We start from the raw sequence: 19,454 nt of genomic DNA, 5'->3' as shown, positions 1-19,454 counted from the left end.
GACTCTCCCCTGAAATATCTTGCTGAATTCCCCTTATTTCAAAGCGCTCCTTAAGGGCTTAAGCAAATCCGGTTTCAAACTTTCTGTTTGTGAACGGTAAAATGTAGCTGATTCTTGAGCGTAAGAGAAGTTCACTGGCAGCCCCAACGGTAGCCTGTTCGAGGAGTAGTTTGTTGTCATAGCAACAATAAAATTAGCTGGCCCTTTTCTGTCAGATGTAATGTTTTGTGGCAGTGCCACTACAGATGCACCAAAAGCAATCCTGCATATCGGGTGTATATATGTGCGTCTTTACGTTCCTAGAAAACAACCTCACATTGTAACCCTTGATGATTGATGTGTCAGTTTGCTGTGCTCACGACTGCTAAAGCCAGCCTAAACTGGTTGACTGGTCTGGAAGAAGATGGTTTTAGCGGGACCACCATCCTGGCTGAACTGGTCCAGCTGATCTCCCAGCCTGGCCAAGCTGGTTTTATCTGGTTGGTCAGCCAAAAACCCCTCTAAACCAGCCTGCAAACCAGCTGTAATCAGGCTAGTTTAAGTTTAAGATGGCCAAGCTGGTTTTAGCTGATTTTAGTTGTTTGCTAATCTCGTCTCCCAGCCTGGCAATGCTGGTTTTATCTGGTTGGTCAAATTAAACCCCTCTAAACCAGCCTGCAAACCAGCTTTGACTGGTTGACTGGTCTTAGCTGGTTTTAGCCGAACTCCCAAAATACTATGGTATTCCTTGAAGTACTTTTGAATACCATGTAAATGTAAATGCTAATAGCAAAGTACCATGATCTTACCATCACTGTACTACCCAAATACTTCTTTATTACTATTATTTTCTCATTATTGGACACGTTCATAGACTTGAACAAAATAGTGGACTATAACTGTTTTCTGTTGTGTTTTAGTAAAAAATGTAAAACTCCTTTATCATGATCTAGTTGTTTCCAGCTGCAAAACCCACACGTTTGTTTTCCTCGCTTGTGATGCCGTCCACATTTGTATAATCTGCCTTCTAAGCGCAGCCGTGCCTCGGCTGACCCCAGGGAGTCTCTGCTCCAGATTGAGAGGGGCGATAATGTTCTCGCTCCGTTGCTGTGGATACAGATGCTGTATTGGTCATGCGGCGCTAGCTGTCAGCTGTCAGTCAGTGCGAGTGAAGAGAGCTGCTGCTTTGACATGTGAGCGCCAGTGTCAGAAGCAGCCCTGAGGCGTGACTGTGCATTTTCCAAGGAGCGCTCCGCTGCATATGCTGTTATTGACTGATTGAATTGCCTTATCAGGGGGTGCTGCCCCTGGCACTTTGCTCCACATGCACGCGTGGCGTATGTATGATTGTGTGTGGGTGCATGTTGGCACGGGTGTCAGAGAGAGAGTTAAAAGTGATGGGGAACACTGTAGGGAGAGATTATCTGACTCGGGCAGTGTGTGATAAATTCGTATTTAGATTTTATGCATCTTCAGATAGTGCCGGGATTACTTCCTCTACAATCCAACCTCCTGCTAACCTTACCGCCCTGAAACTTCAAACGCACACACACACACACACAGACACACACACACACGCTGCTGCAAGAGAGAGAGCGGATCAGATTTTCCATTGTAAAAAAGGTTGCATCATTGTTATAACATAATTGTTGTATGGAAGCCTGAAAAGAAAGGTGATTGTGGCTTTGCATCTCACAACTACTTCAAATTATGGGAAATTAAGTCCTTTTATAATTTTATTTCTCGCAATTGTGACTTTACATTGCATGGATGTGACTTTATTTCCCATAATTGTGAGAAATCAACTCACAGTTGTGACTTTGTTTCTCCTGATTGCTCCTAATTGTGTTTCACACAATGACTTTATAACTCGCAATGCGACTTTAAACTGCACAATTGCGAGCTTATTTCTTTAATCTCACAAATGTTTTGTTTTTTTACTCTGAAACCCTGTTGCCTTATCTTTGTTTCCATTTAATTCGTCACAATGGCTTTCTACACCATCTGTCGAGTATCCCGGATTCTGCACTTGATTTTCTTCTTTAAGAAATTTTGAATGATTGGATCATGTTCACTTAATGCTTTAACTTGCTTTGGCTTATAATTCTAACCCAGGTGGAAAAGTTAAAGGGGAGTGATTTATGCATTCATTTATTTATAAAATACAATATTCTTAAAAGTTTAAAGCAATGTTATTGATCTCACTTTAAACTGTATTATCATTTACTCACCCTCATTTCATTCTTACCTTTCATTCTTTATGGAGACATAAAATCTAATATATCTATGCTCAGTTAAAAACAAAAGTTCATAAATGCTGCTAATTTGACTGGTGAGTTTAGCAGAAGTGGTTTGTCAGCTCTGAAGTTTCTCCATTGGCACTAATTTACTATAAATGAATGAATGAATTTGAGAAGCTTAAGCTTGAATAAACTGCATGCGTTTGTTGAGAGCGTCTCAACTCTTGTCGTCTTTTTCCTGTTTGCTGATTTCACCTCTGGAATATGGAGGTGGATTCCCGTTCTCATGCTGATTTTTCAGTCTCCTCTCATTTTGGGAGTTCACGGAGTACACATTTGTTTAATTGGGAACCAATATCTACAGATATAAGAGATAACTTAACATGCAGTGATTTTAGCCTCTTGTATTTGTTGATCCTGCAAACTACACAAACCAGACGTACTTTTACTAAGTTTGTTTACTGTAGTACTGGAGGTTTATTTTGATATGATGGTGCTGCATTTTTCATAGTAAAACACATGAGCAACTTATGATCTGTGTTTTCAGTCTCTCATAGTGAGTAAATGCTCCTTATAAACAGTTATTTAAAAAAAGGAGTTTTAAAGCTTCTTGCAGTTTCCTGAGAGAAAAAAGCTTGAGGATTTAACAATTGAAAAGAAAGTAGTTATGACTATAATAAATATTATTGTTGTTAAATACCATTATTTTATTTCCATTTAATATTTCCTAATTTAAGAATATTTCATTTATAAAATAAATAAATAATAATAATAACAATTTTCTTAAATACTTCATTTTAAATGCTTAAATATTTGAGTTTACTTTGAAATAATAATTATAAAAATTGAACTTTTTAACATTTATTATTATTGACTTATATTGATATATAATCTATTTAAAACCTTGGGCCTATTTAAATGCAGTTGTTAATAATGTTTTTTATTATTTAAATTATTTTAGGTATATTATTATTTAAATGGCTCTATTTTATAGTGAAATATTGTAGTTGTAATTTATTTTTTGTTTGTTTAATACTTCATTAGTTTATTGTTGTTATTATCATAGTCATATTGATATATAACCCCCCCCCCCCCCAAAAAAAAAAAATTGTCCAAATTGTGCAGCCCTACAAACGAGCACAAACATAACCAAAACAAAACAAACAAACCTTTAATGCCATTTTTAATCACAGTTTGTATTACAACAATTGCAATTGTGTGTGTCCAAAAATGCAAACCGATAGAGTTTATATAAGAGCTCCAAATAAAGCTTTAAAAAAATAATAATAATTCACTTCACAGTGTTGTGTTTTTCTGGTGTGTCTGCAGGAGCCGAGGGCTGCATGGGTCCAGTGGTCATGCCCCCAGGGAAGAAGGCGGAGGGTCCCAGCAGCGGGAGTGTGGCGCGGGGTCTGAGTCAGCTGTACCAGGACACCGAGGCAGCTGACCTCTCTCTGGCCCTGTCTGCCTCCCTCAGCCGGGCCGAGGACGAGGAGCTGACCAGCCTCAGCTGGCTGCACGAGAGCACAGATCTTCTGACCAGCCTGGGTCACTCGGGCCTGCGCAGCGTCAGCCCCCTGCAGGACTCTAACGGAGGCCATGAGCCCTCCTCCTCGCCGTCGTCCTCCCCTGAGCCCAGCGAGCCACCGTACCACCTGTCCACGGGTCCCAGCCGCAAACCGCCCTACTCCTTCAGCTGCCTCATCTTCATGGCAATAGAGGACGCTCCCTCCAAGCGACTTCCTGTCAAAGACATCTACGGCTGGATACTGGAGCACTTCCCCTACTTCGCCAGCGCCCCCACTGGCTGGAAGAATTCAGTGCGTCATAATCTGTCACTAAACAAATGCTTCAAGAAGGTGGATAAGGATCGCAGTCAGGTGAGGGCTCGTGTTTCACTGCACATTTTCATCTTCCTGAGTGATTTTCCGTCAGTAGTGCATCGTCCTGATTGCTTTAAATACTTCATCCAGAGGCGTTCACATGTTCTTGAATGCTTCTCTTTTCATTTATAGTCTAGGAGTTATGAAAACTTACCAATTGGGTTCATAATGAAGATAAAAAAAAATACTTTTTTAGAACACATTTGCCAACTTCTTTGAAATTTACTATTTGTATTCATGCAATTTTTTTTATACGAATTTGATACATTTTTATCCCTTTTTCATTATCCGTTTCTGTTTCAATTAAATAATAAAAAAATGTCAAGTTATACTATGCTAATAACATTTTCTTTGCATGTTGAAAACATAATCTAAATAATTATTTCCATGTTTTTAAATATATTTTAATATAAATGTCAATTTGATGATTAATTTATGAATAAGAACAAATTAATTATTAATTCATAAATATTATTAGCACATGACATTTTTACAAACAAACTTGTCATAAAAAGGTCAAGTTATGTGATATTTCCCACAGTTGTTTGGGTCCGCAAGGGTCTTTTCTATGATATCATCATGTCCTGTTTAAGGTTTGTTTGTTTTTGCTGGTTGAACGACATGAATTTTGTAGTTCTCATCACATGGCTTTGGAGTCAAAGGTTTTTCAAATATTAATAGCAGCGAAACAGTATTGTACAAATATTTGTTATTCTCCAGGAGGTAATAAGAGATTTTTTTTTTATTCCGCCAATGTTATAGTCATCTTATACAACATTTCATTAAGAAGTTAATATTGTGTTATTTTAGCCACAATGTTGTCTGTTTTGCTCAATTTTGCCAACAAAAATATAAAGTCAAATCAAAACTGTTCATCCCCGAGCAACCCACAGCGGCATTTCATTTCTTTATCCACGTTTTGAAATAATTTGGTGAACCATTGGCCATAGTCGCGCTGGCTTTGAAGTGGTGCTGCACAGACCGAGCGGTGTATGACGTCAAAGTACCGCGAGAGCGATTCAAAAGCACAAGGAGTCGTCTGCTCTCTGAAGCTCTTGCGGTACTTGCCACACACCGGTCGGTCTGATGGTGATGATCCGCTTCAAGTCAAACAAACCTAATGATTCAGTGAACCATTCATAAAGAACAGTTTACTTTACTCCTGAATGAATCAGCCATTTGACGAATGAACAGATGACTCAATGACTTAATCATTAAGACATTTACCACCGCTTTAGTTTATTATTTAGAGCAGTGGTTCCCAATAGGGCTGCACGTTTTCAAGTTTTTCATTAACCGTTAACCGAGGCCCTTAGCGGTTAATAATCGGTTAACCATAGTGTGCGCCAGGGTTTCCGTTGTCCGGTAATTTCCAGACATTGGCCAAAAAAAATACAAAAAAGAAATGTCCGACAAAATTTAATCTCTCCGGTCAAATTGTCCTATTAAAACTACCTAATAATCCCGCCCACTAACACAATCTGTATTTGAGAATAAGCCTAAAATGTATAAAGCAAATATACACCCACCTTTGGCTATGTTATAAAGGAACAGGCTCTAGTAATAGTTATGTAACTTTCCGTGTTTAGGCGAAGGTAACAAGCAGGCTCCGCGGCCGCCTCGCTAAGGCTATGACTATGTTTGACAGGTACAATATTTGAAAATCGATAATTATTTTCTTTTATTACATTTATATCTGAATTTATGTCAACCTATAGACTTTCAAATATCAAAATGTCATGAATTAATATGTATTTGTGTACAAAATGACATATAAACATATTTTCCTATTATATTTTGCCTGGAAACACTTCCAACAAGGCGTCAGTTCTATTTCTAGCATGCACGCGTCGAGCCGCGCCTGAGCCGCGCGTCTCACGCAGGCAGTCGGCAAGCTCTAACCTGTTAACATGGGAGCCGAATTAAAAACAGACACGCCACGCAGCTGAGATGCTTTCGCCACGCATCCAGTGAGTCCTGACCAGCCTAATGATGCCCGGGTGTTGGCTGTTGAGATTACAACAACGAGGTTGTACTTGAAGTATATCTAAGCGGGCAAAAAAAAAATATGAAGTATTGCATACTGTATTGCAATACTTGCATTTTGCCCCGTCACTCTCAATTTTAAAGTGCTCCAACGCTGTACTTTTTTTTTGCCCGCTTCATATTAGAAAAATGACTTCTTCTTGTGGACATTACAAATGTCTGTGAGCGCTCTGGCGGTCTCTGGTGGTGCAAAAATGTATTACAACTAAATTCAATGCACGCCATGACGTCACTTAACCGAGCAAAATGTTTCACTCGGTTACGCAATTTTTAACGGTTAATCGGTTAACCGGTTAACCATGGACACCCCTAGTTCCCAACCTTTTTCAACTCGTGACCCACACAACATAACACATATGTTTGCGTGGCCCAAAAAAATTAACTGACCCCGCTCTTGTTGGGTTAAAAACTTAGTACTCAGAAGCTAGATCGTTAACTGTCTTTATTGAATGAACTGGCAATGAACAGAAATAACGTTAATAAATTGTTTATTAAAAAAAAAGTTTAATAAATTGTCTTTTTGCAAATTAAGCGGTTGTGTGGCGTCTCCTTGATCTTGTTGCATTCCTTATCGAGGAACCGTAACAGTGCGTGTTTGTGTTATGATGTACAGTATAGACCAAAAGTTATGACACACCTTCTCATTCAAAGAGTTTTCTTTCATGACTAAAGATTGTAGAGTCACACTGAAGGCATCAAGGGCTATTTGACCAAGAAGGAGAGTGATGGGGTGCTGCGCCAGATGACCTGGCCTCCACAGTCACCGGACCTGAACCCCATCGAGATGGTTTAGGGGTGAGCTGGACCACAGACAGAAGGCAAAAGGGCCAACAAGTGCTAAGCATCTCTCGGGGAACTCCTTCAAGACTGTTGGAAGACCATCTCAGGTGACGACCTCTTGAAGCTCATCAAGAGAATGCCAAGAGTGTGCAAAGCAGTAATCAAAGCAAAAGGTGGCTACTTTGAAGAACCTACAATATGACAGATCTTCAGTTGTTTCACACTTTTTTGTTATGTATATAATTCAACATGTGTTAATTCATAGTTTTGATGCCTTCAGTGTGAATCTACAATATTCATAGTCATGAAAATAAAGAAAACTCTTTGAATGAGAAGGTGTGTCCAAACTTTTGGTCTGTACTGTATGTGTGTGCCTGTAAGAGTGTGTGTGTTGTTATGTATGTGTGTGCCTGTAAGAGTGTGTGTGTTATGTATGTGTGTGCCTGTAAGAGTGTGTTTGTTTTCTTATGTATGTGTGTGCCTGTAAGAGTGTGTGTGTTGTTATGTACGTGTGCGCCTGTAAGAGTGTGTGTGTTGTTATGTACGTGTGTGCCTGTAAGAGTGTGTGTGTTGTTATGTACGTGTGTGCCTGTAAGAGTGTGTGTGTTGTTATGTATGTGTGTGCCTGTAAGAGTGTGTGTGTTGTTATGTATGTGTGTGCCTGTAAGAGTGTGTGTGTTGTTATGTATGTGTGTGCCTGTAAGACTGTGTGTGTTGTTATGTATGTGTGTGCCTGTAAGACTGTGTGTGTTGTTATGTATGTGTGTGCCTGTAAGAGTGTGTGTGTTGTTATGTATGTGTGTGCCTGTAAGAGTGTGTGTGTTGTTATGTATGTGTGCGCCTGTAAGAGTGTGTGTGTTGTTATGTATGTGTGTGCCTGTAAGAGTGTGTGTGTTGTTATGTATGTGTGTGCCTGTAAGAGTGTGTGTGTTGTTATGTATGTGTGCGCCTGTAAGAGTGTGTGTGTTGTTATGTATGTGTGCGCCTGTAAGAGTGTGTGTGTTATGTATGTGTGCGCCTGTAAGAGTGTGTGTGTTATGTATGTGTGTGCCTGTAAGAGTGTGTTTGTGTTCTATATGTGTGTGCCTGTAAGAGTGTGTGTGTTGTTATGTATGTGTGCGCCTGTAAGAGTGTGTGTGTTATGTATGTGTGCGCCTGTAAGAGTGTGTGTGTTGTTATGTATGTGTGTGCCTGTAAGAGTGTGTGTGTTGTTATGTATGTGTGTGCCTGTAAGAGTGTGTGTGTTATGTATGTGTGTGCCTGTAAGAGTGTGTGTGTTATGTATGTGTGTGCCTATAAGACTGTGTGTGTTGTTATGTATGTGTGTGCCTGTAAGAGTGTGTGTGTTATGTATGTGTGCGCCTGTAAGAGTGTGTGTGTTGTTATGTATGTGTGTGCCTGTAAGAGTGTGTGTGTTATGTATGTCTGTGCCTGTAAGAGTGTGTTTGTGTTCTATATGTGTGTGCCTGTAAGAGTGTGTGTGTTGTTATGTATGTGTGCGCCTGTAAGAGTGTGTGTTGTTCTATATGTGTGTGCCTGTAAGAGTGTGTGTGTTGTTATGTATGTGTGTGCCTGTAAGAGAGTGTGTGTTGTTATGTATGTGTGTGCCTGTAAGAGTGTGTTTGTGTTCTATATGTGTGTGCCTGTAAGAGTGTGTGTGTTGTTATGTATGTGTGTGCCTGTAAGAGTGTGTGTGCTGTTATGTATGCGTGTGCCTGTAAGAGTGTGTGTGTTGTTATGTATGTGTGTGCCTGTAAGAGTGTGTGTGTTGTTATGTATGTGTGTGCCTGTAAGAGAGTGTGTGTTGTTATGTATGTGTGTGCCTGTAAGAGTGTGTTTGTGTTCTATATGTGTGTGCCTGTAAGAGTGTGTGTGTTGTTATGTATGTGTGCGCCTGTAAGAGTGTGTGTGTTGTTATGTATGTGTGCGCCTGTAAGAGTGTGTGTGTTGTTATGTATGTGTGCGCCTGTAAGAGTGTGTGTGTTGTTATGTATGTGTGCGCCTGTAAGAGTGTGTGTGTTGTTATGTATGTGTGCGCCTGTAAGAGTGTGTGTGTTGTTATGTATGTGTGTGCCTGTAAGAGTGTGTGTGTTATGTATGTGTGTGCCTGTAAGAGTGTGTTTGTGTTCTATATGTGTGTGCCTGTAAGAGTGTGTGTGTTATGTATGTGTGTGCCTGTAAGAGTGTGTGTGTTGTTATGTATGTGTGTGCCTGTAAGAGTGTGTTTGTTTTCTATATGTGTGTGCCTGTAAGAGTGTGTGTGTTATGTATGTGTGTGCCTGTAAGAGTGTGTGTGTTGTTATGTATGTGTGTGCCTGTAAGAGTGTGTGTGTTATGTATGTGTGTGCCTGTAAGAGTGTGTGTGTGTTATGTATGTGTGTGCCTGTAAGAGTGTGTTTGTGTTCTATATGTGTGTGCCTGTAAGAGTGTGTGTGTTATGTATGTGTGTGCCTGTAAGAGTGTGTGTGTTGTTATGTATGTGTGTGCCTGTAAGAGTGTGTGTGTTATGTATGTGTGTGCCTGTAAGAGTGTGTGTGTTATGTATGTGTGTGCCTGTAAGAGTGTGTTTGTGTTTTATATGTGTGTGCCTGTAAGAGTGTGTGTGTTATGTATGTGTGCGCCTGTAAGAGTGTGTGTGTTGTTATGTATGTGTGCGCCTGTAAGAGTGTGTGTGTTGTTCTATATGTGTGTGCCTGTAAGAGTGTGTGTGTTGTTATGTATGTGTGCACCTGTAAGAGTGTGTGTGTTGTTATGTATGTGTGCGCCTGTAAGAATGTGTGTTATGTATGTGTGCGCCTGTAAGAGTGTGTGTGTTATGTATCTGTGTGCCTGTAAGTGTGTGTGTTGTTATGTATGTGTGTGCCTGTAAGAGTGTGTGTGTTATGTATGTGTGTGCCTGTAAGAGTGTGTGTGTTGTTATGTATGTGTGTGCCTGTAAGAGTGTGTGTGTTGTTATGTATGTGTGTGCCTGTAAGAGTGTGTGTTGTTATGTATGTGTGTGCCTGTAAGAGTGTGTGTGTTGTTATGTATGTGTGTGCCTGTAAGAGTGTGTGTGTTGTTATGTTTGTGTGTGCCTGTAAGAGTGTGTTTGTGTTCTATATGTGTGCGCCTGTAAGAGTGTGTGTGTTATGTATGTGTGCGCCTGTAAGAATGTGTGTGTTATGTATGTGTGTGCCTGTAAGAGTGTGTTTTTGTATATGTGTGTGCCTGTAAGAGTGTGTGTGTTGTTATATATGTGTGCGCCTGTAAGAGTGTGTGTGTTGTTATATATGTGTGCGCCTGTAAGAGTGTGTGTGTTATGTATGTGTGTGCCTGTAAGAGTGTGTTTGTGTTATGTATGTGTGCGCCTGTAAGAGTGTGTTTGTGTTCTATATGTGTGTGCCTGTAAGAGTGTGTGTTGTTATATATGTGTGCGCCTGTAAGAGTGTGTGTGTTGTCACGTATGTGTGCGCCTGTAAGAGTGTGTGTGTTGTTACGTATGTATGCGCCTGTAAGAGTGTGTGTGTTGTTATGTATGTGTGCGGCTGTAAGAGTGTGTTTGTGTTCTATATGTGTGTGCCTGTAAGAGTGTGTGTGTTGTTATGTATGTGTGTGCCTGTAAGAGTGTGTGTGTTGTTATGTATGTGTGCGCCTGTAAGAGTGTGTGTGTTGTTACGTATGTATGCGCCTGTAAGAGTGTGTTGTTATGTATGTGTGCGCCTGTAAGAGTGTGTGTGTTGTTACGTATGTGTGTGCCTGTAAGAGTGTGTGTGTTGTTATGTATGTGTGTGCCTGTAAGAGTGTGTGTGTTGTTATGTATGTGTGCGCCTGTAAGAGTGTGTGTGTTGTTATGTATGTGTGTGCCTGTAAGAGTGTGTGTGTTGTTACGTATGTGTGCGCCTGTAAGAGTGTGTGTGTTGTTATGTATGTGTGCGCCTGTAAGAGTGTGTGTGTACCAGTCTAAGCTGTCATCCTGTCATTTGGTTCTCAACTTTGACCGAAATAGTTTTCCGTGTGTATGTATTCCCATAGCAACCGAGCTGTAGTTGACATGAAAAGCATGCTGTTTCTGTAGCAACAGCAAAACTGATGCTGTGTTGGTATGTGTGTAAGTAGATCTGTATATGCGTGTGTGGCTAAAATGTAGGAGCATTTCAGGAAAGTGGCATGAAGCACAGTGATCTGTTTTGATGGGTAAAGTTCAGGTTGCTTGACCAGTTGCATCACATATATTTACACTACGGGGCCGTTTAATGCTTGAATCTGATTGGCTGACAAACGTTCTGAGGTGTGTGTATATAGGTTGTGATTTGTAGGGAATTAACTGAATTAAATTAGAATATATGTGTTTCATTGTTTAAATTGGTTTCATTTTTCACTCTGAACCCTTTTTGTTAGTTTTTTTTTGTTTTTAAGATTTTTAACTGTTGGTGATTGTAACAATATAAAAACTTCAAAATCACGGAGGTGGATGGCACGACACTCCTCCACCGCCCGGTGGACGGCGACGGCTCGTCCGGTTTTGGGGCAGCCAGCAGGAGTCCCCCGTTCCCTGCTCCTCACCAGGCGAACGGCGCTGACTTCTCCACTCCCTCACAGACGGCAGCGTCCCTCCACATCTGGAGCGGGAGCTCGTCCGTCCCTTCAGAAGGCTACTAGTGGTTTAACTGAAGACTAAGTATAATGATTCACAGTGTGTTACTCAGTAGCAGATGTTTAGACACTGAATGCTCAGGTAGATCAGTCCCAGCGTTCTTACAAGACTCAGTCGACAGAGATCCAGCCAAACACTACAGGTTAAAGATAACAAATGTGTCTGCACTTCATTTTTTGAGTACTAAACATTTTAGCAATTTAGCATTTTAACAATTAGCAATATTCAGTGCACTGTGTGTATGTCTGTGTTTTAAAGGAATGATATTTTAAAAAAAATTTAAACACCGTTTTTCCCATGAAGTCATCTTATAATGTTAGTCAAGGTAGCTTAAGCCACAATTTAATTTTACATGACCTTTTCTTACCCTCTGTCTGGCACTTAATTAAGCAGCCTGTTTTTTGGTTTCTGTACCTTTAAGTATTCTGTATGTAAATGGTATTATTACTAACCCAAGGGTGTCCATGATGCATTTTGTTAATGTTCCCAATCGTCTGTTTAGCTGGCACACGCAACCCTCCAAAGCAGGCTCATGGAAACTCATTCTCCATCCAGGTTTTTTTTTAGCCAATCACGTGAGCTGTAAAAGCCATGTGGCTAAATACTCTGAAAGCTGCAAAATTGTGTTGGGAGAACGCTGTTTGGCTGATGGCACAAAAATAATGCGCACAGTCCCAAGCCTTTGAAGTAGCGACTGTCCATTACAAACTTTGAGCTTGGCAAAAACATCTACTATAATGTAATGAGTCATTTGCTATTTTCTATTTTGTAAGAACACATGGCAACCTTTGAATTACTGTAGATAGAGATGCTTTTCATGTTCATGTTGTGCACTGTAAAAAAATGACTGATTTTAACTATAAAAGACTGTAAAAACCTATTTATTGGTTAATGGTAAGTTCCCCCACTATTTACAGTGAAAAACTGTTTTGTAAATTACATGCACTTTCATGGTAATATAGTTTTTGAAAATGGTGAATGTATAAGTTACAGTGAAAAAACGTAAATTGACATTCCCAGAATGCATTGCATTTCACATTTGATGGGTCTTATTTATTGTGTACATTAGGGGGTATGTTACATCTAATGTTGTTCAGTTGATGTTTACTGCATTATTCATGTGTGTTACCATTATGGTGTTTAGTGTTTGTGTGAATGACACTGTGCATCTTTTATATATCTTAATATTTAAAAGCTGCTTATAAAGGGCTTTGGTTCACCATGAGACTTTCTTTCTTTACAGTACATTTTTTTATAGTGATTGTTGCAGGAGGGACTTCTAACCAGACAAACCTAGACTCCTCTCTTTGAGCAGGTTGCACTTCATACAAGGGTTGCCCTAAATACTGAATAAGCATTAATATAAGGGGGCGTGTCTAAATAAGGGGGCGTGTCTAAATGAGGTTGTGTCAATAGAACCATGAGGGTTTCTGAGGAAGCCATTATTGCAGCTTAGTTTCTGAAAGTGGAAAATCCAGTTTTCCATGATTTGACCCTTTTAAAATTCATGGAAATGTGTGTATTCTTCATAAGCCACGAGTAGAAAGCCTCTCTTTCAAACATAGGCAATCATGTATTCTGGCTCTCTGAGCGTAGAGTCTGTGGCAGAGATCTGCTTCCCTCATTCACTACGGTCGGGAAAGATTAGCGCTTGGGTCTGGGCTGGTTTTAAAGCGCCATCATTGTCTCCATGTAGACTGAGATACTCGTGCCAAACCCTCCAACCATCCCTCTCTTCTACCTGTTGCCATGGAGACCGGTGAAACCACAGGTGCATGTCTGCTCCTCCTCTGTCTCCTGTAGAGAGGGGTCGTGTGGCTCTGGCAGGCAGGTGAGCTGGAGCTGTATACCGTGTCGGAGCTGGTGAATGATGTACGTCAATCGGTGATGTTGTTTTGCAGGCGTGTTGATAGATAATTGAGGGCAGATGGAAGACTGGTGGGGGAAGTTATGAATGAAGTCATGGGGAGTGTATTTGAATTATCCTGCACCCCGGGTGGAAGCGGCACGCTGGGCCAATGGCTCCTCCAGCAGTGTGGAAAACACACACAGATACATGAAATAAAGTTACTTCCCCCAACCTTTTGGCAATTGGCAGCTTGTCGGCCCGTCTAATCAAACCTTTCCCTTAATTGCCTTGTGTAGTGTGTCGGTAAACACTGCTGATCATTGCTATAGCGGCTGTTATGTAACTACGGTAAAATCAGAGTGCTTTCATCATCCCGTCTCACTTTTTGTGCTTAATACGAGAACTGAGATCAAAGCAGCACGGGTTGAATTTCATGCCTTGTGAGTTGTGTTTTTTGGTAAAGTGAAATGTGGCTCTGGAAGCCCCCGATGGAGGGCAGACAGCTTAATTAGGTGGAGAACAGCTTCTTTGATCTAAAAATATATGCCAGTGTTGCCCGTTGAGGCGGTTTTAAAGGTGCCTCTTTATTCACTAGACAACGCGGGTCTCGAGTGCTAGGTCTAATCCTCCTCCCCGCTTTTTCTCAGTACTTCGCAAAAATGTACTCGGTGATGATGTACGGTTTATTTCAAAATAAACGTTGAAGGTTCTTGATAGCATCAGGCTAAAGTGAGTCTAAATTCAAATCTGCGTTTAGAGTAGGGCTGTTTAAGACTTTAGCACCAATTTTAGTTTAGCCCACCTTGCAAGTAGAGGCCTTTGCACACTGAGACTGAAATTGTAGTATGCGTTTTTTTCGTATTCGTCATCCTAAAAAAAAATTGGCACGCACAGAAACCTTGCACACTGAGTCTGCAGAGCAGTACTAAATGGAGTCTTCAAGCTGTGAGGATGGTTTTGCTGTCCTCTCGCTTCTTAAAAGGAGGAAAAGAAAGGAAATATTGGGACCATCCAATCTTGAGATAGAGACAGGAAGGAGAGTTCACCCTCAGGGGCAGCGGGATTATAACGAACGATTCAAAGTTTACTTCAGGATGTCAGTGGCTCAATTTGATGCTAGAGCCACATATTTTAAAAAAAGACCACCAATTTCTGTGAACTCAGTGTGCAAGGATCCATACAATCTTTCTGTAATGGATTAGTTACTTTTTTATTATTATTAATTTACTTAATGGCGTAACTAGTGAGTCCACAACACTGGCAGTCGAGGTTCACCTCACTCTTGGGATGGTCCTTTGCTCCAACCCAAATCAAACTCTTCTGCCTATAGCTTAGACCTTGATTGGTTTGCCTTGGGGTGTTTGATTAGGGTTGGAGCTAAACTCTGCTGGAAAGTGGATCTAGAGTGTCAGAGTGGCCCACCCTTGCTATAAAGTATCTCTTAATAATATTAATCTTGATACAGATATCGAAAGATTAATGATGTATCATGACAGTACTTTGTCTTCTTTGTATTTCAGAGCATAGGAAAGGGTTCTCTCTGGTCTATTGATCCTGACTACAGACACAATCTGATTCAGGCGCTGAAGAAGACTCCATATCATCCGTATTCCCCTCGGCTTCCAAAACCTTCTACCTCCCCGTCTGACTCTCCTCAGCAATACCACAGGTAACGCCTCAATTTATCACCCAGGTTTTTTTTTTTTTTTTTTTTTTTTTTTAGTTTTGGCCATCCATTTCTTTTCCCTCTCTTTCCTTTTCCTTTGCACCTACCAGTTATTGCTTTTTTCCTGTTTGGCGGTTTGTTTTCTTCTGGTACTTTCATTCACACTTTCCATTTTGTGTGGCCCTGAAAATCCTAGTCCGGACTTTTCCATTTCTAAATAAAAGTGCATGAGCACAAAAAACGGTCTTAGTGTGGAATGTGACTGAGAGGACGTTAACTTTACCATGGCTTGAATCATTTTAACCATACAAGAGCTTTGGATTAAACAAATCTTCACTTTATCTTTAAGAACGAGAAAGATAGGAACCCAAAGAGAAGAAAGATCACATCCAAGTTTTTTTTTGGTGTCCTCTCTTATGACCTTCCTGGGAGAACACATTGATCCAGTGTGTGAGGGTTTTGGGTCAATTCCTCACTCATTCTTGGACACTCTGTCAGCCACTGGACATGGTCCTCTGGGGAATCTGTGGGATGTAAAGAAACGGCACATGCTTGCCCTTCCCGAGTCGTTTCTTCTCCTCTGCTGTTGCTGTGACGACCAGAGTACCTCCATGGCAACACATGCATAAGACAGGTGGAACAGTAGCACAAAGCTATTTTTCTGGCAAAAGAAGAAGAAGAAACAACAGAGATAGGACAGACAGTTAGGGCTAAGAAACACATTATAGACTTAGCAACACTAAACTCCATAGCAACAGAAGATTTCAGGTGGCGGTTTCCTTGCTTTTTCCTTGATTTTTTTTTACCCCGCACTTCCTCTTGTTGGATGAAGGAGCTGCTCTCTGTAGTTTTGTGGTCTCTAGTTCTCTTTTGCGCAATGACAGTCAGTTACTGTGTAAACGTTTGTATATTAAATTACACAGTTGTGGCTCCTAACACCCCAGTATAGTGACGGGGATGCTATACTGTAAAAAGCACCATCATTTGGATGAGAAGTTGACTCTCTGTGGTCATTAAAAATCTCATGTCATTTCTCGTAAAGAGTAGGGGTGTATCCCCAGTTTCCTAGTCAAATTCCCTCCACTGGACCTTGTCAATCATGGGCTCTCCACTTGATTGGCTCTATGACTCTCTCCTCTCCAGCTGTGGCTGGTGTGTGGTAAAAGCAGTGGCGTCGTTGTCCTGTGGGTGCTGCACATTGGTGGTGGTTGAGGAGATATCGACTTCATATGATTGTAAATAGCTATATAAATGCCTTATCCATCCATCCATTAAACCTGATACTCCAAATGTATTTTCTGTAAAAAAAAAAAAAAAGTTATTGCAGCTTATGCTTTTACATTACTCTAACTCATCAAAATATGTTGAGCAATGTTTTTAAAAGGTTGGTTTAATGTAATTTAAGTTGAAATTTCTTATATACTTATACAAAAAAATTCAAGGCAGCAACTGAAGTAAAGCATTTTAGTTTAAATAGGATGGATTTTTTTTTTTACATTGTGGAAATATGATAGCTTAATATTTTTACATGGTATTTAGATGGTCCAAGTAGGTTTAGGCCCGATCGCAAATCTATTTTATACCCCTTTCCCTTCCCCTACCCCTCCGCCTACCCCTTCCCCTTTACCCTTGAAACAGAGTGTCAATGGGTAGGGGAGAAAATATTCCCCTAAGCATTGGGACACCACTACTATGCCATCACATGTCATCATTCGTCGTCTAGATCTTACAATACATACACATATACATATAATTCGGCTCCCATGTTAACAGGTTAGAGCTTGCAGACTGCCTGCGTGAGACGTGTGCATGCTAGAAATAGAACCGACGCCTATTTTTCACGCGACACGCAAGCATGATGGAAGCGTTTCCAGGCAAAATAGAATAGGAAAATGTGTTTATATGTCATTTTGTAAACAAATGCATATTAATTCATGACATTTTGATGTTTGAAAGTCTATAGGTTGACATAAATTAATAAAATAATAATAATTATCGATTTTCAAATATTGCACCTGTCAAACATAGTCTATTTTTCCGTCAGTACTGTTGATGGTTTCCTTTAACAGTAGGCTTTATATTTATGCTTAACATGAAGGTGTAGGTGTGTAAAAGTTGAAATTGTTGTCATGAAGACAAGAGCCTGGTCTGTCGGCGGTCACCTACAGCAGCAGCAGCACGCCAGCGCCACCTCAGGCACGGTTCTGGTGTGTAAAGACACAGAAAATACAAAGCATCCGCCACGCAACTGACATGCAGCAGAAACGCCACGCATCCAGTGTGTCTCCGACCTAAGACACTTGAGTCTGTTATTAACCATTTAGGAGTTATGAGAGATTTCACACTTTTGACCGCTGTAGCGCCCTTGTCAGGCCGTTTGGGGTGAGCTTTGGCGACGTTGTAGACTGTGTGAGCACTACCATCACTTCAGTAACATGCATTTACATGCATTTGATATATATTTCTTTAATCTATCCACTGGCATACTAATGCATTAATTATGCAATTAGATCCGCTCATACTTAATTCATAAATTGTACATTTTATGACAGTGGGATCAATTTTATAAGGTAAATGATAAAAGTGATGTCAGTCTGCTCATCTGTGAAACTAACACCCCCTGGTGTTCCTATCACTTAAAAAAGTGAGTTTGTGGATCGGATTTCAGGACTAAAGGAGTGAGTCAGTCCAAGTTTAAAGGATCATAGCGATTGTTATTGGAAGAACAAGCCATTTGGATCCATTGCTCTTGGACAGTCTATAATGAGTAATCATGGTAAATAATGAGATTTGCAAGCCTCGCCAGAAAGTCTGTACTAGTTTAATTCGATTCTTGCTCTACCTCTCAGGCTCCAGTTTGCATTCCACACCATCCGATCTCATTTACTTAGTTTCCTCCCCTGTTTTTATCTGACTTTGACTAGGATTTCAGAAGTTCATAAAACAAATGTTTTTTTCATTATCATTTTCACAGTATCTGGAATTTCCCTCTCATTCTCGCTCTGTGTTTATGACCCTCAGTCCTCCACTATGGCCAGGAAGTCCACTCTTCAGAAAGAATGGAGGAGTGCTCTTACAAGGTAAAAGTCCTATATTTTTTGTTACTTCTTCTAATCTATTTCTTAAAGACTCCATTATAATCAAAAGTTTTGTATGTACTCTCATGTACTCCTCGCTGTTGATAAATTAGCCATAGTGAAAAGACATTACCATTCAAAGGTTTGGGGTCAGTATGAATTTAAAATTTATTTTAATTCGTTTTTTATTTTCATCAAGGCTGCATTTAGTTGATCAAAAATACAAGAAAAACAGTAATATATTTTACATAAGTTTTCTATTTGTATATATTTTAAAAGGCAATTTATTCCCATGATATTAAAGCTGAATTCTCAGTATCATTACTCCAGTTTTCACATCAGTCTAATATGCTGATTTGGTCTTTAATGACTAGACGGTTCAAAAGATAAAGTACTTATTCGAAATAGAAATTTTACAAATATATGGACATGTCTGTCATTTTTGATCACTTTAATGCATCCTTGCTGAATAAATGTTAATTTGTATTTAAAACATGTACTTTTTTACAATTTGCAGTCTGTCTCTTACAATAAAACAGAACAAAAATATTGATGACTCATCGTGTACTACACAGATTTTTTGTCATATTAAATAATTACAATAAAATAACCCACCTCCTAATACCACCTGTCACCATCCAGCAAATAAAATATTCATGGTTGCAACTTAGCCTTCTACAGTAGCTTATTAAAACAAATCCAATAAGTCTCACTCAAACTTCCAGTTTTAATAGGAAATATGACAAACCATTTCATGCTCCCTGTAAAAGCACCACGCAAGAGATCCTTTACTTTCATTTATAAAATACATTTTAAAAACTCTTTATCGCACAAATAGCTGCATTGCACCTACGGATTACCTTTGTAACATCTTGGGAATATCTCATTTCCCACAACTGCTCCTTCATCTCTCTTTCAGTCCATCTGTTTGTCTCTCTCTCTCTTTCGCTCCCTGTTGGTGTCCCTGCCGTTTAAATGTCCATTTGATTCCAATCAGGGTGCTCTCTTTCCACTCCACCGCGAGCAGCTAAATGGAAGGAAATGGATACATTATCTGTCTGTAGTGGCTCCTCTCTCCTTCTCGTCTGCTCTGGATAATGGAATAATGGAGGCAGAGCTGCCTGTGAAAAGTGTCTGAGTGATTTGAGTCACATTTGAGTGATGTCAATGTCTTTGTGTGTGTGTGTGTGTGTGTGTGTGTGTGTGTGTGTCAACTGCTGGACCGGACACTCTCTCAGCTCAAGGCTGCTTCACTTAATCTTGCTCCTAGCTTACAGTTTGTGAGTGGCTGGACACCTGCG

The 19,454-nt window shown here is 40.1% G+C and overlaps 1 protein-coding gene across 3 annotated transcripts in view; it reads left to right on the top strand.

The window, feature by feature from the left end:
• Positions 1-19,454, top strand: part of LOC113121160 (forkhead box protein N3-like) — a 39,314-nt gene that overhangs the window by 13,666 nt on the left and 6,194 nt on the right. For all 3 annotated transcript variants that reach the window (XM_026291426.1, XM_026291427.1, XM_026291428.1), the window contains exons 2-4: positions 3,549-4,099; positions 14,931-15,079; positions 18,098-18,156. In XM_026291426.1, coding sequence (XP_026147211.1) covers positions 3,563-4,099; positions 14,931-15,079; positions 18,098-18,156 — 745 coding nt within the window. In that variant the 5' untranslated portion in view covers positions 3,549-3,562. The remainder of the gene's footprint in view (positions 1-3,548; positions 4,100-14,930; positions 15,080-18,097; positions 18,157-19,454) is intronic.

This window comes from Carassius auratus, chromosome 20 (assembly GCF_003368295.1).
Source record: "Carassius auratus strain Wakin chromosome 20, ASM336829v1, whole genome shotgun sequence".
Lineage (NCBI taxonomy): Eukaryota > Metazoa > Chordata > Actinopteri > Cypriniformes > Cyprinidae > Carassius > Carassius auratus.
The sequence above is the reverse complement of the archived record's forward strand: the minus strand, read 5'-3'. Positions and strand labels throughout refer to the sequence as shown.